At 39.1% G+C, this 18,173-nt stretch overlaps 1 protein-coding gene across 8 annotated transcripts in view; it reads right to left on the bottom strand.

The window, feature by feature from the left end:
• Positions 1–18,173, bottom strand: part of Galphaq (G protein alpha q subunit) — a 73,936-nt gene that overhangs the window by 18,782 nt on the left and 36,981 nt on the right. For all 8 annotated transcript variants that reach the window (XM_071587546.1, XM_071587544.1, XM_071587549.1 and 5 more), the window contains exons 3-4: positions 5,658–5,842; positions 945–1,099 (exon numbers count right to left, since the gene is read on the bottom strand). In XM_071587546.1, the coding sequence (XP_071443647.1) occupies positions 945–1,099; positions 5,658–5,842 (340 nt within the window). The remainder of the gene's footprint in view (positions 1–944; positions 1,100–5,657; positions 5,843–18,173) is intronic.

Genomic DNA, 18,173 nt, shown 5'->3' with positions numbered 1-18,173 from the left:
TTCCAGATGAAAATGAATTCAATTTGAAAACAATAAACAAGTGCAAGTCATATCAATTCATAAACCTGAATTCCACATATTTGAAGCTTTGACAGACAGGTATGATATAATAAGGAAAATTTAATGTTCAACATTTTAACATCCCAATGTAATGCAAATGTTTAAGTCTACAAGGGCCAAACATTTTGCTGTCATATATGCTCCAATAAAATCGGCCCACTATTACTACATTTTTCACAGAAGTTATTTTTATGAGTTAGCAATTGACACAATATTATGAAATATCAACAGTCAAATGAACTTTGGGCAATGGCATTGTTTGCTTTGCCAGTTACCACCATTAAAACATTAGTTAAGTACTGCACTCAAAAATTTTGCAGAAACCTTAACTCTGAGGGCCAATAAAATATGATTTTGATTCTTTTCCACTACCCACAGCTTATTATGGTATCACTGCTTGCATTGCTATTCAACATTTTGAGATTAATTTCAAAGAAATGGAACCAATTACTTATATTCAACAATACTTTTCAGCACAAGTGTTACTGATAATAAATATAACTTTTTTAGCTACAACGTTAGATCTTAGGCGTGCTTGGGCTGCCTTGGCTTTTCAAAATAGCATCATCAGAATGAGAGCATTGTCCACAGAGAGGCCTGATAAGCATTACATACAATATCAGGGGACAATTACAGAATATGGTGTTCAATAATCCACAATAGTGCTTTCACTCCTGCTTTACCTTACTTGGATTGGGTAACTCCCAACAGAGTAACTTCAGGACTGATTTCCTATGCATGTCGGTCAATCTGCACATACATGCTCAATTTCAAGATAATTGTAAATTTCAGTTAGATGTGAGAATTAGAATAGGCACTGAACACATCAAATGATCAATCATGCAGGGCAAAGCCAAAAGTACCATTTCATGACAGAAACTTACTATTTAGCTGAATCTGTGAGCTGATACTCCCTTCTTCGGTCGTAGCACTCTTGAATGCCTGCATCCTCCCAAAGATCCTTAATGGCTTCAACATAGGGGCTTTCAAATGATGTTACAGTTTCAAAATCAACACCTCGTATCAGCTCTGCTTTATCCTGAAAAGAAAATTTTTATGTAAACTCCACACTAAACAGAAATTAACACAATAATAAAAGGATGTAGGCATCGCAAAGCTTGATGGAATTTCAATTGTTCCCGGCTTAACTTTGTGGAAGTTCATATTCATTAAATGAAGAACAAAATGTACACACAATTAGTTTCAACACTTAGGCGTCATCATCAAGTACCACCACCTGATGATGACGCCTAAGCGTTGAAACTAGTTGTATATAAATAAAGAACAGTGGAAATATGCATTGTGTTCTTCATTTAATGAACTTGATGAAACTTGCTCAGAATTCACCCATTGGAAGTATTCATTGTTTTAAAATGTGCTCAATGTTGGGTAAAAGGCAGTCAGTTGGTGCATACACCTGTATTCTGACAGTTTCTTCACTTAGTTGATAACTTTGAAATGCTCTGTCAATTATTCTCCTTTACTGAAGTGCCACACGTTTCAAAGAGATATTATAAATGGCAAAAGTAACTAAATATTTAATAAATAAAAATAATTACTTCCAACAGTAAAGAATACTAGAGAATATACTTGAAGAAGTATTCATCAGACAAATTAGAACATGGTGAATCTTTTACCTTAACCCATATCATTGAATCACTAATACATTTAGAGATTTACTTCTAAAAATTGCAAAGGAAAATATACATTTCCATGAGTCATAATTTGAGTGAATTTATATGGTGTACTGATTTCCATAAATATATTACCTCACACCAATCATGGGCACAAAAGAAGAAAAGGAAAACGGGACAATGAAAAGAAATATCATGGCATAATAACTCATAAAACTATTTGCAAACATTGACATGAGCAGGGTATATCATTATTCGCTACATGCATCCTTCCAGGTTAATGCAAGTAATTTGGCAGCACTGAAATCGACGCACTCCCGCCTCCCCTCCACCCATCTCCCCTTCCACACACTTCCCCTCCCTCACATCGTGCTTCAAACAAGCAAGTGCCGCCATGTCACTTCTACTAAAACCAATATTTAGATTAAACAAACTTGTAGAGACTTTCCCATGCTTTCCAGACTTATTTCCATTATTTTTTTTGACATCATCCAGTTCATCCCTTGTGTGGAAAGCATAGGTATGTCCTTGAAAGAACAATGCCCTTTCAGGCAATTATAACTTTAACAGAAGCTACTTCAACAGTAATTTTATGCAAAAACAAAATACAGTTGTTAAGTTTAAAGAATGTAGATCTTAAATATGGCTACTTGGGAAATAATGATTGGCTGAATGAAATATTTAGCAAATATATTCAAAAACAACCAAGAGTTTCCAAAGGTAGTTCTTTAAGAAAATTTCAGTGTCAAGGTAAGAGGTCTCTCTCACTTGGGCATCAAAATAATGCTCAAAGAAAACTACACCGATAAAAACATTGGATTATCTTTAAGTGGGCCTTCAACACTTGGGACAACACCATGCTAAAACAGCAATTTTAATAAAATAAAAGCCTAGACAATTATGTTACTACATGAAAATATTGCCCATTAATGATTTAAGATTTTGTGTAATAATATGGATAAATTAATGCTTTGGGGCAATTTGCATCATTTGATGCTAGCACTAAAAAAAGGTATTGTTGCTGCCAGCCAGGAAGACTCAATAACTTCAACACATATGTGTTTAGCTGGAGCCAGAATTGCAATACTTTCCACAATTTTCCTTTGAAGCTGTCTTGTTAAAATTCTTAAAACTATTCGCTTATATCGATTCTTGAGCTTGATTGCTATGCCCAAGAAAAAATACAATAAGCTTTAACTCAATGCTGCCGAGATGGACTCATGAGTTTGGTTGCAAGTGGGATATATAGTGGATTTGTGGCTCAGTGCATCTCGTGTGTTGAAGGTAGCATCTTCAATTTGATCTACGGCATTCATCACAGCATTAATTAGTAGTTTAACCAGGAAATGCTTACAATGCAACCCCACTTTAAACCCATTTTTGGTATCTGGAATAATCTTGTAAATTCTCTTCAATGAGTATATCAAAAAGGAAATATTCCTTCATGTGGTCATTGATGTTCTAGCACACCTTGAACATTAAAAATTTTTCAGTCTCTGTTCGCATTTCTCCTTTTCTTTTGGAAGTATATGATGAAATCATTGGCCCTTACATGGTTGATCAGTTACATAAAAGACTGCTGGTTTGATGACCATTTGAAATCATTACAAACAACATTATTATCCAATACTGTGGTTTTATTATACGAGGGCAAATGTATTAGGTATACAGGGGAAGAGGCTGCAACAGCATAGAAAGGATATGAAAGCAGGTCTGATTTCATTCTCTGGCAATAAGTACCTATAATTCTCATGAATTTTGATTGAATAAACAAAAATTCTATCGTAAGCTGACCTTGTTTCTTAGAAGGAATTTAAGAATTTAATGCTCAGCAAATAAACAATATCTTTAAAAAATTGAACTATATACTTCCAGTAACTAACATACAGTTACACTAAATTCAAGGAGCCATGAATGCATACACGCCGGTTTTTTATCAGGTTTATTTAGTCTTTTGTTGTTTAATTCATTTAGTTTCTTGGGAAACCAGGGACAATTTACAATTAACATAGATTTACAATCTGTTATTTACATAAATACAGGTTGGGGCGGCATAATTTTATGATTTTAATTGAAATTCCCTTCAAATTAGCAGGTTATGCTGCCACACCCTATTTGTGAAATTCTACAGATTTAAAATTATTCTTTCAACTTTTAATATCCCTTCATTTATAAGAAGTTTTAAATAAGATTAAATAGGTATATTTACTATCTTAAAGATTAATTGGTTATGATCATAAAGATAATTCTCTCACGTTTTTGTTAACGGCCTTAATTTCTCTGATGATTACCGCTTAATGACTTGACTACCTCAATACATTACATGCATTACTCTGCAGCAAGATTAATTCATTTGTTCAGGCATCATCTTACACAAAGATATCAGATAACTCTGTAGATGAAAGCACCAAAAGTTAAGTGCAAGTAGATACCGAAAACCTTAAATTTTGTACGCTAAAAACTAGATACGTGATCACAAGGTCTATGACTACTTCAATGACAAAATAGAGGTATTTGAATGATATTGCAAACCAAAATATTCATTGACAGAATAACATCATTTTTCCTCAGGAAATGAATTTACCTTTTTTTTTTGAATGTCACTTGATTTGACATTTTTAAACATTAGGGAGTTTGTCAATTGCTTCAACGCTCATTCCTCATTTTGCCATTTTGATTCTTGTAGTTCTAACTGAATATAATTTGCCATTGTTCCCTCTTGCATTGCAATTATGGATATCTGAATTTTAGCGAATTTATCAGTAATTTCTCTTGCAAGCAAGCAGATGGAAATTAAATACACAAATGGCAAAGGAAGAAGATTCCAACGCCCAAACATGGGCTTGGAATATGCATCATTCGTTTGAATTCATTCAAAGTAAAGTGAAATACAAAATAACCTCAATCCAGAAGTTATTTATTTAAGTTTTAAGCTAATAATTATTTAATGGAGTGATATATTTATTTAATCCAGTTACACAAGCACTTAAAATACTTGTCTTAGTGTAGTCTACTTAAAGAGATATCCAAGTATTTTACTTGATCTTTTTAATATTCTTTTATATTTACTTTTCACTATTCTTAGGTTTCCTCTAAGGAGTCAATAAGTATTGGGTGATGTGACTTCCCCAGAAATTCAATAGTTCATTTTTTTATATTGCCTGGAGATCCATATCTGGAAAAATGTCCACTATCCAGGAACAATGCAATCATAGTCACATTTCACAAGCAAGGAACGCTAATGACCTATTCATTTTGAAAAATCAAAAGGTATACATATAATTGAAGTAAAAGTTCTTAGATGTCACCTGTCCTCCCAACATATTTTTTTTATTAAATTCACAATCATTCTATTTTCAAGCATGTATGAATGTTTTTTCGTAGTCCTCACTCATAACAGTCATCCTATGCCTGGAAAATTTTATCACTTGAATTGAAATCTTATAAGGTGAACTGTCCAAAAAATCACTTGCACATGTGATATTTGGTGGAGGCTTCTTTCTCCGCGGAGCAACTTACTTCCCAATGATGTTTTGCAATAGAATCATCAAAATTTAGCCCATAGAAAAAAAGTATTACGTATAATTTCAAAATATTACATAAAACAATATTTTCTTGTTTAGTCCCTCGGTAGCAAACCTCAAAATAGAGCCCATATTAATACATTTATTTTCTTTTCCTCCAAATACATGAAGTAATGCACAAGAAATTTTAAGTGAGAAGTGCCAATGTAGTATCAAAAACTTCTTATAAAGGATGTTCTTGCCTGGAAATCTTGCAAGAGAAGGTTTAACATTTCCCTTGATACTGTTAACATTTATTTATCATAAATGAGTGGGACTTTATAGCTCTTTCCTAAAATTTATTAAAATCTAGAACCATGTGTATATATACATATAATATGGGAGCCCTTGAATTAGGTAATTTGCATTGAAAAGCTCATGTGAAAGGCAAAATACTTACTACATTAGATGAATCAGCATACTGAATTTTTAGTAAATCCATTGCTCTAATCATACTCTGCATAGCCATGAAGATATTTTGGTACACTAATTTAATAAATCCTCTTTTATCATCATCTGAATAACCTGCACCATGAATAATCCTCATCTGTTTGATAAATGTCGACTTCCCAGATTCACCAGTGCCTGTAAAGGATAAAGGTAGATTCATAAGTAAAATAGATTTGTGGCAGTCATCAGTTAGCAAAGAGCACATTCTATTTTGAACTCAATTCACACACTTAAGGGTAGGAAATATTGGCATGCATTTGTAAGCTACTTCCATCCGATGCCATATTACAGTGTTTTTTTCCAAAGTACATATCAAGCACACCACCTTAAGAAGCACCCCACGCTACCAAGTAATTCACGATTTATCAGTTTACCATCATAGATTCATACATAAAATATTCCACTCCCTCTTGGGATAACCATAGAGGCAGCCAAGCCAATACCGACATAGTTGGAAACAATGCTTTAACCCTTAATATGGAGCGAGTAATGGCACACAAGCTTCACATTACATTCTGGTATGAGGGATTGAAGGAAAATACTCATTAAATAGATACCAGCACACTGTGAGCATTATTGACAGCAGTGCAAGTCTTGAACAAAGAAACATGTCACTGTCATTCAGATGCTCTTTTTAGCTAGAATATTGAGGAATGAACTTCATTTCAAAGTTTCATCACACAAATAGAAATACCGAAAGTATTTTTTTACCAGGTACCAGGTTAGGCATCATCTTTACGCATCAAATGGCAGTCACACCAAAACACCACGAGTGAATAACCATGGTGAATAAGAACAAGGCATGATAAAGGTTTTATATAGGTATAGGTTTTACATAGGTATGATAAAGGTTTTTTGCTGTGCTCAGATAAATTCTGCAAGTTTATGGGTTTACTCCCAAATGATTACCCAAGTTCTGCAGGGAAATTGCCTCTGGAACTTTGGCATTTTTAACATCAAACTCACACATTAGAGAGTGTTCCGACACTTTCTGGGTGCTTACTGATTTGGCCTACAATCTGCATCTCTATCTTCAATGTACACTGTATCCTACACACATTTTTAGTACCCCCGGGAAAAGAATCTAATTTGTCAAAGGTACAAATTTCTACTTAAGCAAGTATTTTCTTTCCTTTTAATTTTTTCGAACACAGGCAAGCACATGCCACCAATAAGATCATCATGAATCATAATATACAGCAAATTTGAAAAAAATTTTCGAAATATTACCAAAGTGTAAACTGATTACGGTGTTAATAATTTAGTCTGTATCCCTCTCATTTTACAGATTTTTTTAGTTGAATGTCAGCTAATTGCTATACACACTAGTCCGCCACACCACCCTATCTATCATCATCACTGCAGCACCTCACCCAGAGGTTAATTTGGATGCATTAAATAGGAATTACGCAGTGTTTAAAATTAAAGACATGCCATTTAATTCTTCCCTGTCAGTTTTTAACACAACCCTATTCATCAGCTGATGAAATTTGACAATAGAAAAATTTACATATGCCCTACATATTTTTTTATGTACCCACCAAGTTAAGTGGTTGAGTAAGAAGGGACATTCTTAAATTGAGGTTTAATAATGGATAAGGAATGATAAAGTATGCAAGTGTCCAAGAGCCATGAAATGCACCAACAAATCTCCAGAATCAAGAATTAAAAATTCCTCAAAAAGGATAAAAATTAAAATATTCCATAAAACTGCCTAAAATGGTTTCATTAATTAGGCTTTTGACAACCCAAGAAACTTTATATCACAAGTTTTAAACACAAAGGCCAGCATTTAACAGTAAATTGTATAATCCACAGTGATTTAAAGGCTTCTCAAATTTCCACATTTTTCCAAGAAAGATAGAATTTAAACATCCCGTTGGACATCCAAATAGATTTAATGCATTACCTTATTTAATAAATATTATACGTATCACCTGATGGGAAAAACAAAATGTAACCACATTTTAAATGATTTTAATGAAATTCAAGTTGATGGCTTGCCTTTGCGGAATTTAATTCATAAAGTTTTGAACTTGTTGAAATGTAATGAAATAATTGACTTTGTAATTCCTCAGTCAAATGTTGGAATTACAAAGTCAATTATTTCATTACATTTCAATTTGTTACGCAAACTCCACAAAGTTAGGCCTGAGACAACAAAGTTTTGAACTGTTTAGTTGACAACATTCTTAAATGCTATAAACAGTTTCATTGTTTTTACTTTCATCAGAGTTTCCTAACAATGCAGATTTTCCACTGAACGCCACCCAAATGGTGGAATGGAAAAGAATGAGCCACCATTTTATTGTCAGATCCTGTATGGGATTGGAGCAACGAATGAATACACGCTTCCATCAGCTCCTTTTGATGACTACTACTGCTAATTTAATTGATTAACTGGGTCTGATTTCTGGTAGTCATTATCAATATTCTGAAAAAAGGAAAGCCGCTTAGGACGAGAATGCTAAAATAATGGAATAAAAATTGTACTTCAAAATAATGCACATCTAAGAACATGACCTCACCCAAAAAAAGAGACAAAAATAATTTGGAAAAATATTAAGTGAATGCATTTTGTGGAATGAGAACCAGTGCGTAAAAAATAGATGGGAAAGATACTTAAAAAAAGACTAAAGGTTAGGCTGGTGATAATAGGAAATGTCTCCAGGGATTTATACCAGGTGAATTTTAATCATAACCTGAATTGAGGGAGTAAAAATAGAGATAACTATGAAAGTACTCGTGTTATGCCTCTTTAATAATGACTAGATGGCGTTACCAACCCAAAGGTCGGTTTGGTAGAGTTCACCCAGTACTAAGCCCAACGGCATGTGATATTCACACATTAAAGTACAGGGGCCAGTTCCTTTCCCTCTGCCGGATATGGTTTCCCAGGAAGATCTGGTACCCGGAAAGTCACATGGCTTGGGTGGAGCTGAGGGTGCCCAGAAAGGCATGCCCGGGAATCAAACCGGGGCCCTCCAGTCAGTAGTCCAATGCTCTACCCCTAGCCTACATCCACAACCACATTTTTCATTATATGTACAATTATTACATTCATTCAGGTTTAGTGTAATCCTCTACCCACATTTGTTTTTGTTACCAGTTTCGATTTCATTACTAAATTTAGAACGTTATTATTAATAAAAATTGAGTAACCCTTCAAATAAAAACTGGGCTAATTATAAATGGACAGCTTGAGGGCTATTGATGGTAAAAGTAGGTTTGAATAATGCTTCAATCATTGACTTACGATTTTTTAGGCATGATTAAAAAAACTATATACACAGTAATCATCCCGGAGGTGAGTTTGGTACATGTCACAGCAAGGTTCACCCAATTAGAAGCCCAATGGTGGGCGCTAAGTTCACACACCAGGGTAGATGATTCATATCCTTTTCCCGTGCTGCCTCACCTATTGTTTTCCAATAAGTCCTATTGCCAAAAAAAATCACACAACTCGCGTGAATCTGAGGGTGCCCTGAGAAACATGCCTGGGAATCGAACCCGGGTCCTCTGGTCAGTATTAAAACACACTATCCCCCATGCAGGATTATTTCCTTCTAATTCCCAATTTATCCACTGAACTCTTCATGATGAAATTTCATTACCAATTTCAAACATTTAAGGATGAAAAATTTCGGTTATTATAGTCATTTGTAAAGGCAGATTCAAGGAGTTTTAAAGCAAAGCCTAAGCATTCCATTCAATAAGAAATAATTGTATTCCTTACCTATGAAAGCTAATTACGTTCAAACCAGTATCTTAATGTATAATATAATAGAATGCCTTGAAGCTACTCCATAGGTATAGCATTTCTTTATCATTAAGTGTGATCGCTTGACGTGAAATATGATTATTCTCAGAATTAGAGAAAATATGAATGCATCTATTTAGGTACAGGTTTAGATTAGTTGGATGCTTTCCTAATGTGAAAATAGCAAATTGTAAACACTTTTAATCAGGACCCAGTAACAATATCTGCTGATAAAATATACATCAATGATCTCAAATGTGAAGACAGCATCTTCAAAATAACAAACAATTCATGGACATATTTACTACTTAGGGAAAACTAAACTAATTTTACCTTTTCATAATTCATTTTTACTGTCCATCCATCATATATTTCAATAATCAATTTTTAAGTTGGTCTCATGGATAAAATGCGCTATAGCACAAAATAAGCGAGTGAAGGTTCTTCATAGCAGGAAGATGAAGATATCTAGAGGTTAGCATCGCATTAAGGAGAAGCATAAAGGTTCCATGGAGGATCCTAGCATGGTAACTACATGCGTCAGGGAGGGAGGATATGTATGGGAGATTCAAGGAATGGGTCAACCATTTTCACCATTCCTCTGGACCAAAGGTACAGAGTTTGAAATGAGTTGATATGAACATGCGGATCATTGGTGTAGGATCAAAATGGAAGACATCAGATTCAATAAATTCTCAAGAAAACAGTACTTTGCTCTTCAAACTTATAGACTGAGGAGTAAGATTATATTCAATATTTATTGGACTCCCATCACACCTATAAGATATCTGCACAGATTTGCTTACATCTTGCCTCTACCCCACATAACATTTTGTACTCAGTCTCACCATAACACAGAAACTAATTCAGCTAAGTGACAGTTGGAATGCCCTTAATCCTGATAAACCCTAACAAACTGCAGTAAGAAGTTACTCACTACCCACTTGAAAGCGTTATGAGACCTCTGATGCTGATTTCCTCCACATGTAAATTAAACTTGTAAAAATACAATAATACCAAACTGCACGACTTCTAAGAGGAATCGAACAAGAAACTTCCAGCTGGGGATCAAAACAGACTCCCATATATCGCATCCACATTCCCATACACTCAACAGATTCTTCTCCTTGCTACGGTTTGCTACCCTCTCCTTCTAAAACCGCTCCTCTTAAAACCGCTACCATTCCACATAACACTCTCGGATTCCTCACCGTCGTTGAAAAACAATTCGTACCAATGGCCGAAAACTTGTGAAACGGGTGGCGCGCGGGAGGTTATCGCGCGGGGAGATTTGAGGCGAGGGCAAAGGAAGGGTGGCAGGCATGATATATATATTCTCTCTCTCTCTCTCCGGATATCCACTTCCTCCGCCGCAGCGGGCGACATGGGTGGACCACGAGCGCGTCCTCGAAGGAACACGCTCCGAGGACGCTTCCATCCCAGCGGAGAAAAGGACACGCCGGGTCATTTAAATATCATCATCGGGCTCGGCCGAATCACCGTCGTCACACATCCTCCCAATGCGACTCGCGGATGCCAGAGGGAACGGTGTTGTCGAGAGAAACAGGCAAAGGGAATAGTTAGCGAATTCGGGGAGAGGCGGCGAGCGAGGGAGGCGCCACGGCGAGGCGAGGACCCGGCGCCAGTTGGTGTCGGGGCGCGAGTACCTGCTGGCGGCGGCTTCGCTCCCTCTTCCTTCCTCGGGGGCGGAGGGGGGATGTGGGGAAAAGGGGGAGGGAGGGAACCATTCTCTCCTCTCCCGCTCGAGAACCACGCCCCCCCCTCCTACCTCCCGCCCCGCGCGCCCCTCTCCATGTTCCCCCGCAAGCATGGACCAAATGGCGCGTCTGGCGGCGCGGCCTATCGATCCGCCTGGGCCGGGCAGAGCGTCCCCGGGTGCCGGCGACTACGCCCCTCCCCTGCCTCCCCCTCTCACACGCCCCTTTCCCCCCCGCCGTCCGAACCACTCCCTCCCGCCGCCGGACGAGAGACGGGAGGTGGGAAGGGGGAGGAGGAGGCCGCGGAAGAAGCCGGCGAGCCCCCCGACGCCGCCGGCGGGGGGCTCGCCGTTTGGGCGGAATTGGGACCGCCGAGTCCATTCTTCGTGACGGACGGAAAAGAGGCACGCCGGCGGAGAGGAATGGAGAGGGGGGTGGGGTGTGGAGCATAGGGGAGAGGGGTTGGACGCCTCTGGAACAACGGCGCCGCTTCCCCCACTCCGTATCTGTGGGCGGGTGGGCGGAGAGGCAAGAGGGATGGCGCCTCTTGCCATGAATGAACGTTCACTCGGCTATCCGCCCTCCCCCGCTCCCTCCTCCATGCCCCCCCGCAGCTTCCTCCCCTCACGCGCGCAACCTTCACCCACCCAGAAACTACACCATCACCAGGCAAGAGAGTGCAGTGGGGGCAAGGTTTCAAATCCGGCACGGAAATAAAATTTTTCCAATAACTTTGAAATCAAGGGGGAGTTAAGATCTTGTAAATTCTGTTAAGAGTCTGGGGTGCACGTTTCCAATTACTTCAATTAGGGCATCCATACGATTCGCGGGCAATAAAAATCAGGGCTATCCCATGCACATCCGAGGTACACGGACTCGCTTAATGCTGTTAATGAAATGAGGTGGTCTATAAACAAGTTTAACACTATTTTTACATCACTTTATCTACCTTCCACTCGAAGTAAGACAGCATTTTCTTCATAAAATTTTACCACGCATTTGTATGCGTGGTATCGATCCACATTATTCCAAGATGATTCAATTCTTATTTTGATAAATTCACTGAAAACGTAAATATATGGCGTTTGCAAGATGATTCTGGGGTCGCAGCCCAATGGATTTTGCCTACAGCAGTAGGATTCGCAGATCTAATTCTGCACATTACTTTCCGTGGAACCGAGGGCGAGTTAGTTTCTGGAACGCATTCAAGGAACCTAAGAGCGACAGAAGGAAGCGAACTGTCTCCCAAAGATAAATACGTCGGTTCACATCAGTGAGGACAACCGTAACATTCACATTTCTTTCCACGAACAATAAGGGATCAGAATAAGATTGCCCGACCGCGGTAGGGTCATATCCCGATCAAAATTACACTAGTGTGCATTTCACCCCTTGCCACACATCCTAGCGGTGGATTCCGGGGAACTAAAATATCAAAATTAAAACATCAATACCATAAAAGTTGGGGTGAGTCACAGGATGGCGTGTTAACAATATCCGATCATGAATTAGCAGCAGAGTAACTCTGACTTAAACCAACAATTATTTTCCACTGAGCAATACGTAAACCGGCCGGAGGGAGCATTTCTATTTTAAACAGCCACATTTTTCAAAAAACTTTAACCGATATGAAATATTGCCTTGAGGAGGAGGGAAATAAATGAATGTAATTCCCGGAGTTTCCCCTTATTTCTTTTCATTTTAGTACCATGTAAGCAACCGCTGGGGTGTGTGGCTGGGGGTGAATACATACCCGACTAATTTGATTACCCGACCACAGGCACCAGACTACATTATGACAAACTGTTAAATACCTTACCATGTTTGTTTGCTGGCGTTTGTGGCTCAATTGATTTTAATTGATACAATTGGTTACGTTTACACTTAGTTGCAGTAACTTAGAAAGTTGATTGCTTTCAATTAAATACAACGGTCGAGGGAAAGGTTCACACAAAGTTTTTGGTGCACTTAGGTAAGAATGAGCCCTTTGCAGGAGCTCTGCGATTTTAAGTTACTCTGGGCCTCGCAGTAAATTCACTTCGAATGCTGTTTTTGGCGCTGCTATCATGATCAGGCTCTCGTCCGTCATTCCTGATCTGAGACGACACATCAACGCAAACTACTTTAATTTCCGTAATTTAACCATAATAACAATTTAATTTCAATCATATTTTAGAAAATGCAAACACATGAACTGACGCAAAGAGCATTTTTGTATTTTTTTAGGGCCCTTCAAGCCACACCTCACAACAAGGTTATTACGCAACGTTTACGGTACATTTTCCCGAAAAATAAGTTTATTTACGTCATTCAATATCTAATTGAAGATTGTCCACCACCGTTTTTCGTGACCATTTTATGAAAATAATAAGCGGGATACATATGCGCCATATGCGCATGGCCAATCCGCGGGAAAGGCGGGTACCATATATTTAAAATCGCCATCAATTATTTGAAATTAAATCGATGCTCTTCGATCCTTAAATAATGCTAAAAATATACATAAGTTTCATCGACAGTATTAACGCTAATAATAAAAATAATACTGAAATACTAAAGCACAGCAGGAAAAATAAATGAAAAAGTCAAAAAGCAAAAAAATTCCGTTTTCGAAAACAAAAATGACTTTTCAAGATTTTCAAGTGTTTGAGGTTTTGTAACTATGGGATTTCTCGCGCGAAAATGTGATCATCATTCAGTTTTCAAAAGGAATTTTTACGCGTTATTTGCTGCCAATTTCTTCCATTCTTCCGCGGTCCCTGGAGTTGAGTTCTTCAGCGCACCATTTCCACAAATATTTGCCGAAACTTTGTACTACCACTTTTCTATGGCTTCTAAGTTACGGTCATTTTTAAGCTTCTGCTTCGACAAAATTTACGATGCACCGTGATATATCGAGCATATTTCGCACTCGGGGGAAACGCACTGCGATTAATTAGTTTCTCCATCTACCGCTCCTTATTTTCCTGATGTACAACATATATTTTTTTCTCTTGAATCCCACGCGCATTCGCACAATTCATATTTTCACCCAGTATTTTTCATTCAATAGCCTATCGAGGATTCGAGATATATACGCTGGCCGCCACTTTTACTTCGGAACCCAAGTAAACCCGCTTGCTCTCTCGATCCTGAACAACGCGGCCTCGCCACGGAATAAAAGCCACAGGATTTGTTCATCGTCTTAAACGTACGGCTACAGCACAGAGGTCTTTAGCGATGGTCGTGAGAGATGTGAGTGCCGGTGGGATGGCCTGGTAGGCAGGCATTCGAACCACTGAATCAGAGGTTATCATCGGCCAATGGTGGGGTCAGTGAAATGAAACTGGGTGACCCACGAAAAGCGAAGAATTACTGACGGCCAAAATGTCCTCGGAATTGCTGGTTAGAATACATTCAAGTTACCACGCAGTGAAATATTCGTCGAATTCTTAAATTTTAACACCTAACTGTATAAGCCATGCTGAAAGTTTAATTGAATACTTAAATGGAACTCCACAAAATATCTCATTTTACAAGGAAAATAATGAAAACGGAGTAAGTAACGCGGCAGGCGAAGAATTTGGAAAATAATTGAAAACACCACAAAAAGCTTAAAAGCATGTTCCCCTTATTTTTTCATTTCAAGCGACTGGTAAATGTTATAATCATTAACAATGTATGTTCCTGCAATGCGCCCTGCTCTCGGGGGCACTACTTGGCAGTCTACGTTGGGGACACTTTCCGATACCATTGAATATTGCACGCAAAGCCCATAATTGTCGAGCACATTTTATTTCTCAGGTGAAAAACATACTCGACACATTTCCATATTCAAGTGATTCCCACCTGAAATTAAGTTTTTCAGCAGATGACGCAGACGACGGCTCACTGGCTCAGGACGACTGAAAGCGTCATTCCATTTCCGACACTAAGAGGTGAGAACTATGCCTTCTCACCTTTCTAGACTCATTGCATTTGATACCCATTAGCATGCAAGTATATTTACTTCAGAGTAAAATTCATTGAGAATACCTTTAAATCTATTCACTTGCTACGTATGTTGTACGCAATTTTACCTGCATTAAACACTAATGAGATGCTTAGTTATGGAGGATATATACTGCATCCAGGCTACAATTATTGTCCCTCTGTGACGTGTGAAGACAAGTATCATAGCATGCTAGACCTCAACGTAGACTCACACCTCAGGACTAGGAATCCCCACAGGGACTCGGCTACCACACACATCGAACATTTGAGGCAGAAACGGAATGATCTGCTAGGGCAAGCCGCATCTATTTTTTTAAGTCCCATTTTTTTCAGGCGTGAAAATTATCAAAAGTAAACGAGCAGCCGATTTCGTTCATTTCCTAAAGAATTCTTGGTGGTGAACATTTAGGTGGATTTGGTGGTGGCAAACCAACTGGGTACCGAATAAAAAATATTTCCAACTCCGATCTACCGACAAAACCATGCACACTATTGGAGGTAGGAAGGGACAGACCGTCAAGCAGTGTCCGCCAGTCTGATCCTTCCCGAAAACAACTCCAGAAGTTCGCGATCAAACTCGCACGGATGCTGTGTCGCGAGGGAAGGTTAAATGATGAGTAAGGCGGAAGCATCAGCCGGAAGCACGAGCCTTCAAGGACGTGCGACATAATTGGCATGACATCAGCGTTTCATTTGGTAAAACCGTAAGGGCCCGAGTCGATGCTGCCGCTATTTACAAGTCGATGCTCAGTCTACCCATGCAGGGAGAGGGGAGGTTTCTACATAGGATATCGTGCGGACGACACCGCAATGCACCACCATGGGCTGAAACAATACAGCGTGAACTTCCCCACACATTTTTAAGCGTTAGCCAACACTGCTGCTTGGTTTCTTGGTATCACCTTTCCTTCTCCAACTGCGAACTTAAAATACTCTCTGATCGCGGCGTAAATTACTCGCACGCAATTCCCGCAACTCCCATGATAACTGCCACTATGGTCGCGTGGTTTAACAGGAGAGGGGGGGGGGGTGTACAATGTGCATCCTGATGTGTGATATTTCACAATTTGGTTACACTATTGCCTTAACTCGAAATTACATACAATTAACGAAATAAAAGAGAAATATAATAAAATGATCTATCGTTTATACTTAACGAAATAGAGCACTTTTTTACGATGCCTGCCCAGAATGTATATAGGTTCTCGGTAGGTTATTTTTGAGAAGAATATCCTACCTAGACTAGAATGAGGCCTTAGTCCCCTTCGAAGTACTGCCCTTGGGATCTCGGACACTTATCCCAGTTATCTCGTCCACTTTTCAAAACAATCGGCTAAGTCCTTTCTATCGGAATAGTGGTCATCAGAGCTGCCCCGTCCCCGCTTCCTCCTTTTATCTCATCAACCGACTGTTGGGAAGACTGGGCTTCTGCTTCATGGCCATAGCCGTAGACCCCATGACTCATCTCCAGATGATCTTTTTTTTAGAAAACCTGGGTCATCGTTTGCGGTTTTGAGCAAGTCCATTGCAACTTCGGGCACGAAATCCTCGACGCTGACGAGATTAAAAGAGAATGCGACCAGACAGCTGATTGCTGTGCACAGATTGAAAAGTGCAACATGCACTGGGATAAGTTCGTGAGGTCCCACGTTGAGTCATTCAGAGGGGACTAAGGCCTCATTGCTCTAGACGGGCTGTTTCTCCATGCATTGCGCGGCTGGATACCTTCTGGACACATCTCGCATTAGCTCGACAGAAATATCTTAACATGAATTCCATTCTAAATGTTGTATCGTACTTGCAGTTGAGTTTTCACAAAATGTTCAACTTGATTTCTTTGGGGTCTCTTCAGTTCTACACCAATCACAAAGCATTATTTTGAATAACGATTGAATCCTGAGCTTGGATGGGATGTGTTCTCCAAGATCTTTTTACAGCACATCAGTAATGGAACTTTTTTGCCATTAACGAATCTTAAGTGAGAAAGCTTGAATGGCCGAAGATTAGTCGGGTCATTTATCAAATAGCCACTACTAGGAAATACAGGGGTATGGAAGGGAAGAGGATGCAGGAATACAAATTGAAGGGAATCCCATGCAGGCGTGAGGAAGAAGGAGAGAGACCTGAGGTATCTAAATGTAACAACAAGGCGTAAACAAGTACCTTGAAAACCAGCTGGTAGAAGCGTTCTCGTCCATATTTTCCGACAAGCCCCGGAGTGTAAAATTTACACCATTTTCACTTCAGACCAGCTATCCACGAAGGCTAGGCCAATTATGAAAATTAGAAATCCGAGGCGCAATTGATACATGAAGTTACCTTGTTCAATAATAAATGCCTGCACCCGACGCCCTCTACGGTCGAGGCATTTCCTGCTGTGCTTCAGACGCACTGCCCTATTCGGCTACAGAATTTCCCACACGATTCTTTTCCCTCCGTCCATTAAATTCAATTGCATATTGCCTCGCAGCTCGTCACAAGCCTAAGAAATGCTTGACCATTGAATTCGTTCATATCACTGATAAACGCCGAGGCATTGCGATGGTCGTAATTTAGTTAATTACCATATAAGAGACGGGAAGACAGATAGGATTAATTCCGAACCACATAGCACACGATCTTAAAGTGTAAGCTCTGATAACAAGAACCATTAGAATAGTGGCAAATAAATCCTAGGATGCCCACGCGGGGCACCGTGTGCGCGTACACACTCTCCTGCCAGATCAGAATCCCAGGATCTACGAACCCTGAGGAATACGCCCGGGAAAACACACACACGACCAAAACGGTGACATCCTGGGTATAACTTGCCGGGAAATCATTTAAGAAACTATGAAAGAAATTGTTCCCCTTTCGGCAAAGTAGGATTTTCGCACTTCGCATAATGGAGAGTATTTTCAAAAAGCTGGCAAAAATCGCATTTAAACATCCACGTGATACCGAATGGTACAAGAGTTGCTACAGATGCAGGGGTGGAATCATGGACTACAATCGCCCAAAGGGTACGAGTAAAAGC

The sequence above is a fragment of the Hetaerina americana genome, unplaced genomic scaffold (genome assembly GCF_022747635.1).
Source record: "Hetaerina americana unplaced genomic scaffold, ioHetAmer1.1.p SCAF_3, whole genome shotgun sequence".
NCBI classification, from domain to species: domain Eukaryota; kingdom Metazoa; phylum Arthropoda; class Insecta; order Odonata; family Calopterygidae; genus Hetaerina; species Hetaerina americana.
Note: the sequence above shows the minus strand (reverse complement) of the source record. Positions and strands in the feature narration are given on the sequence as shown.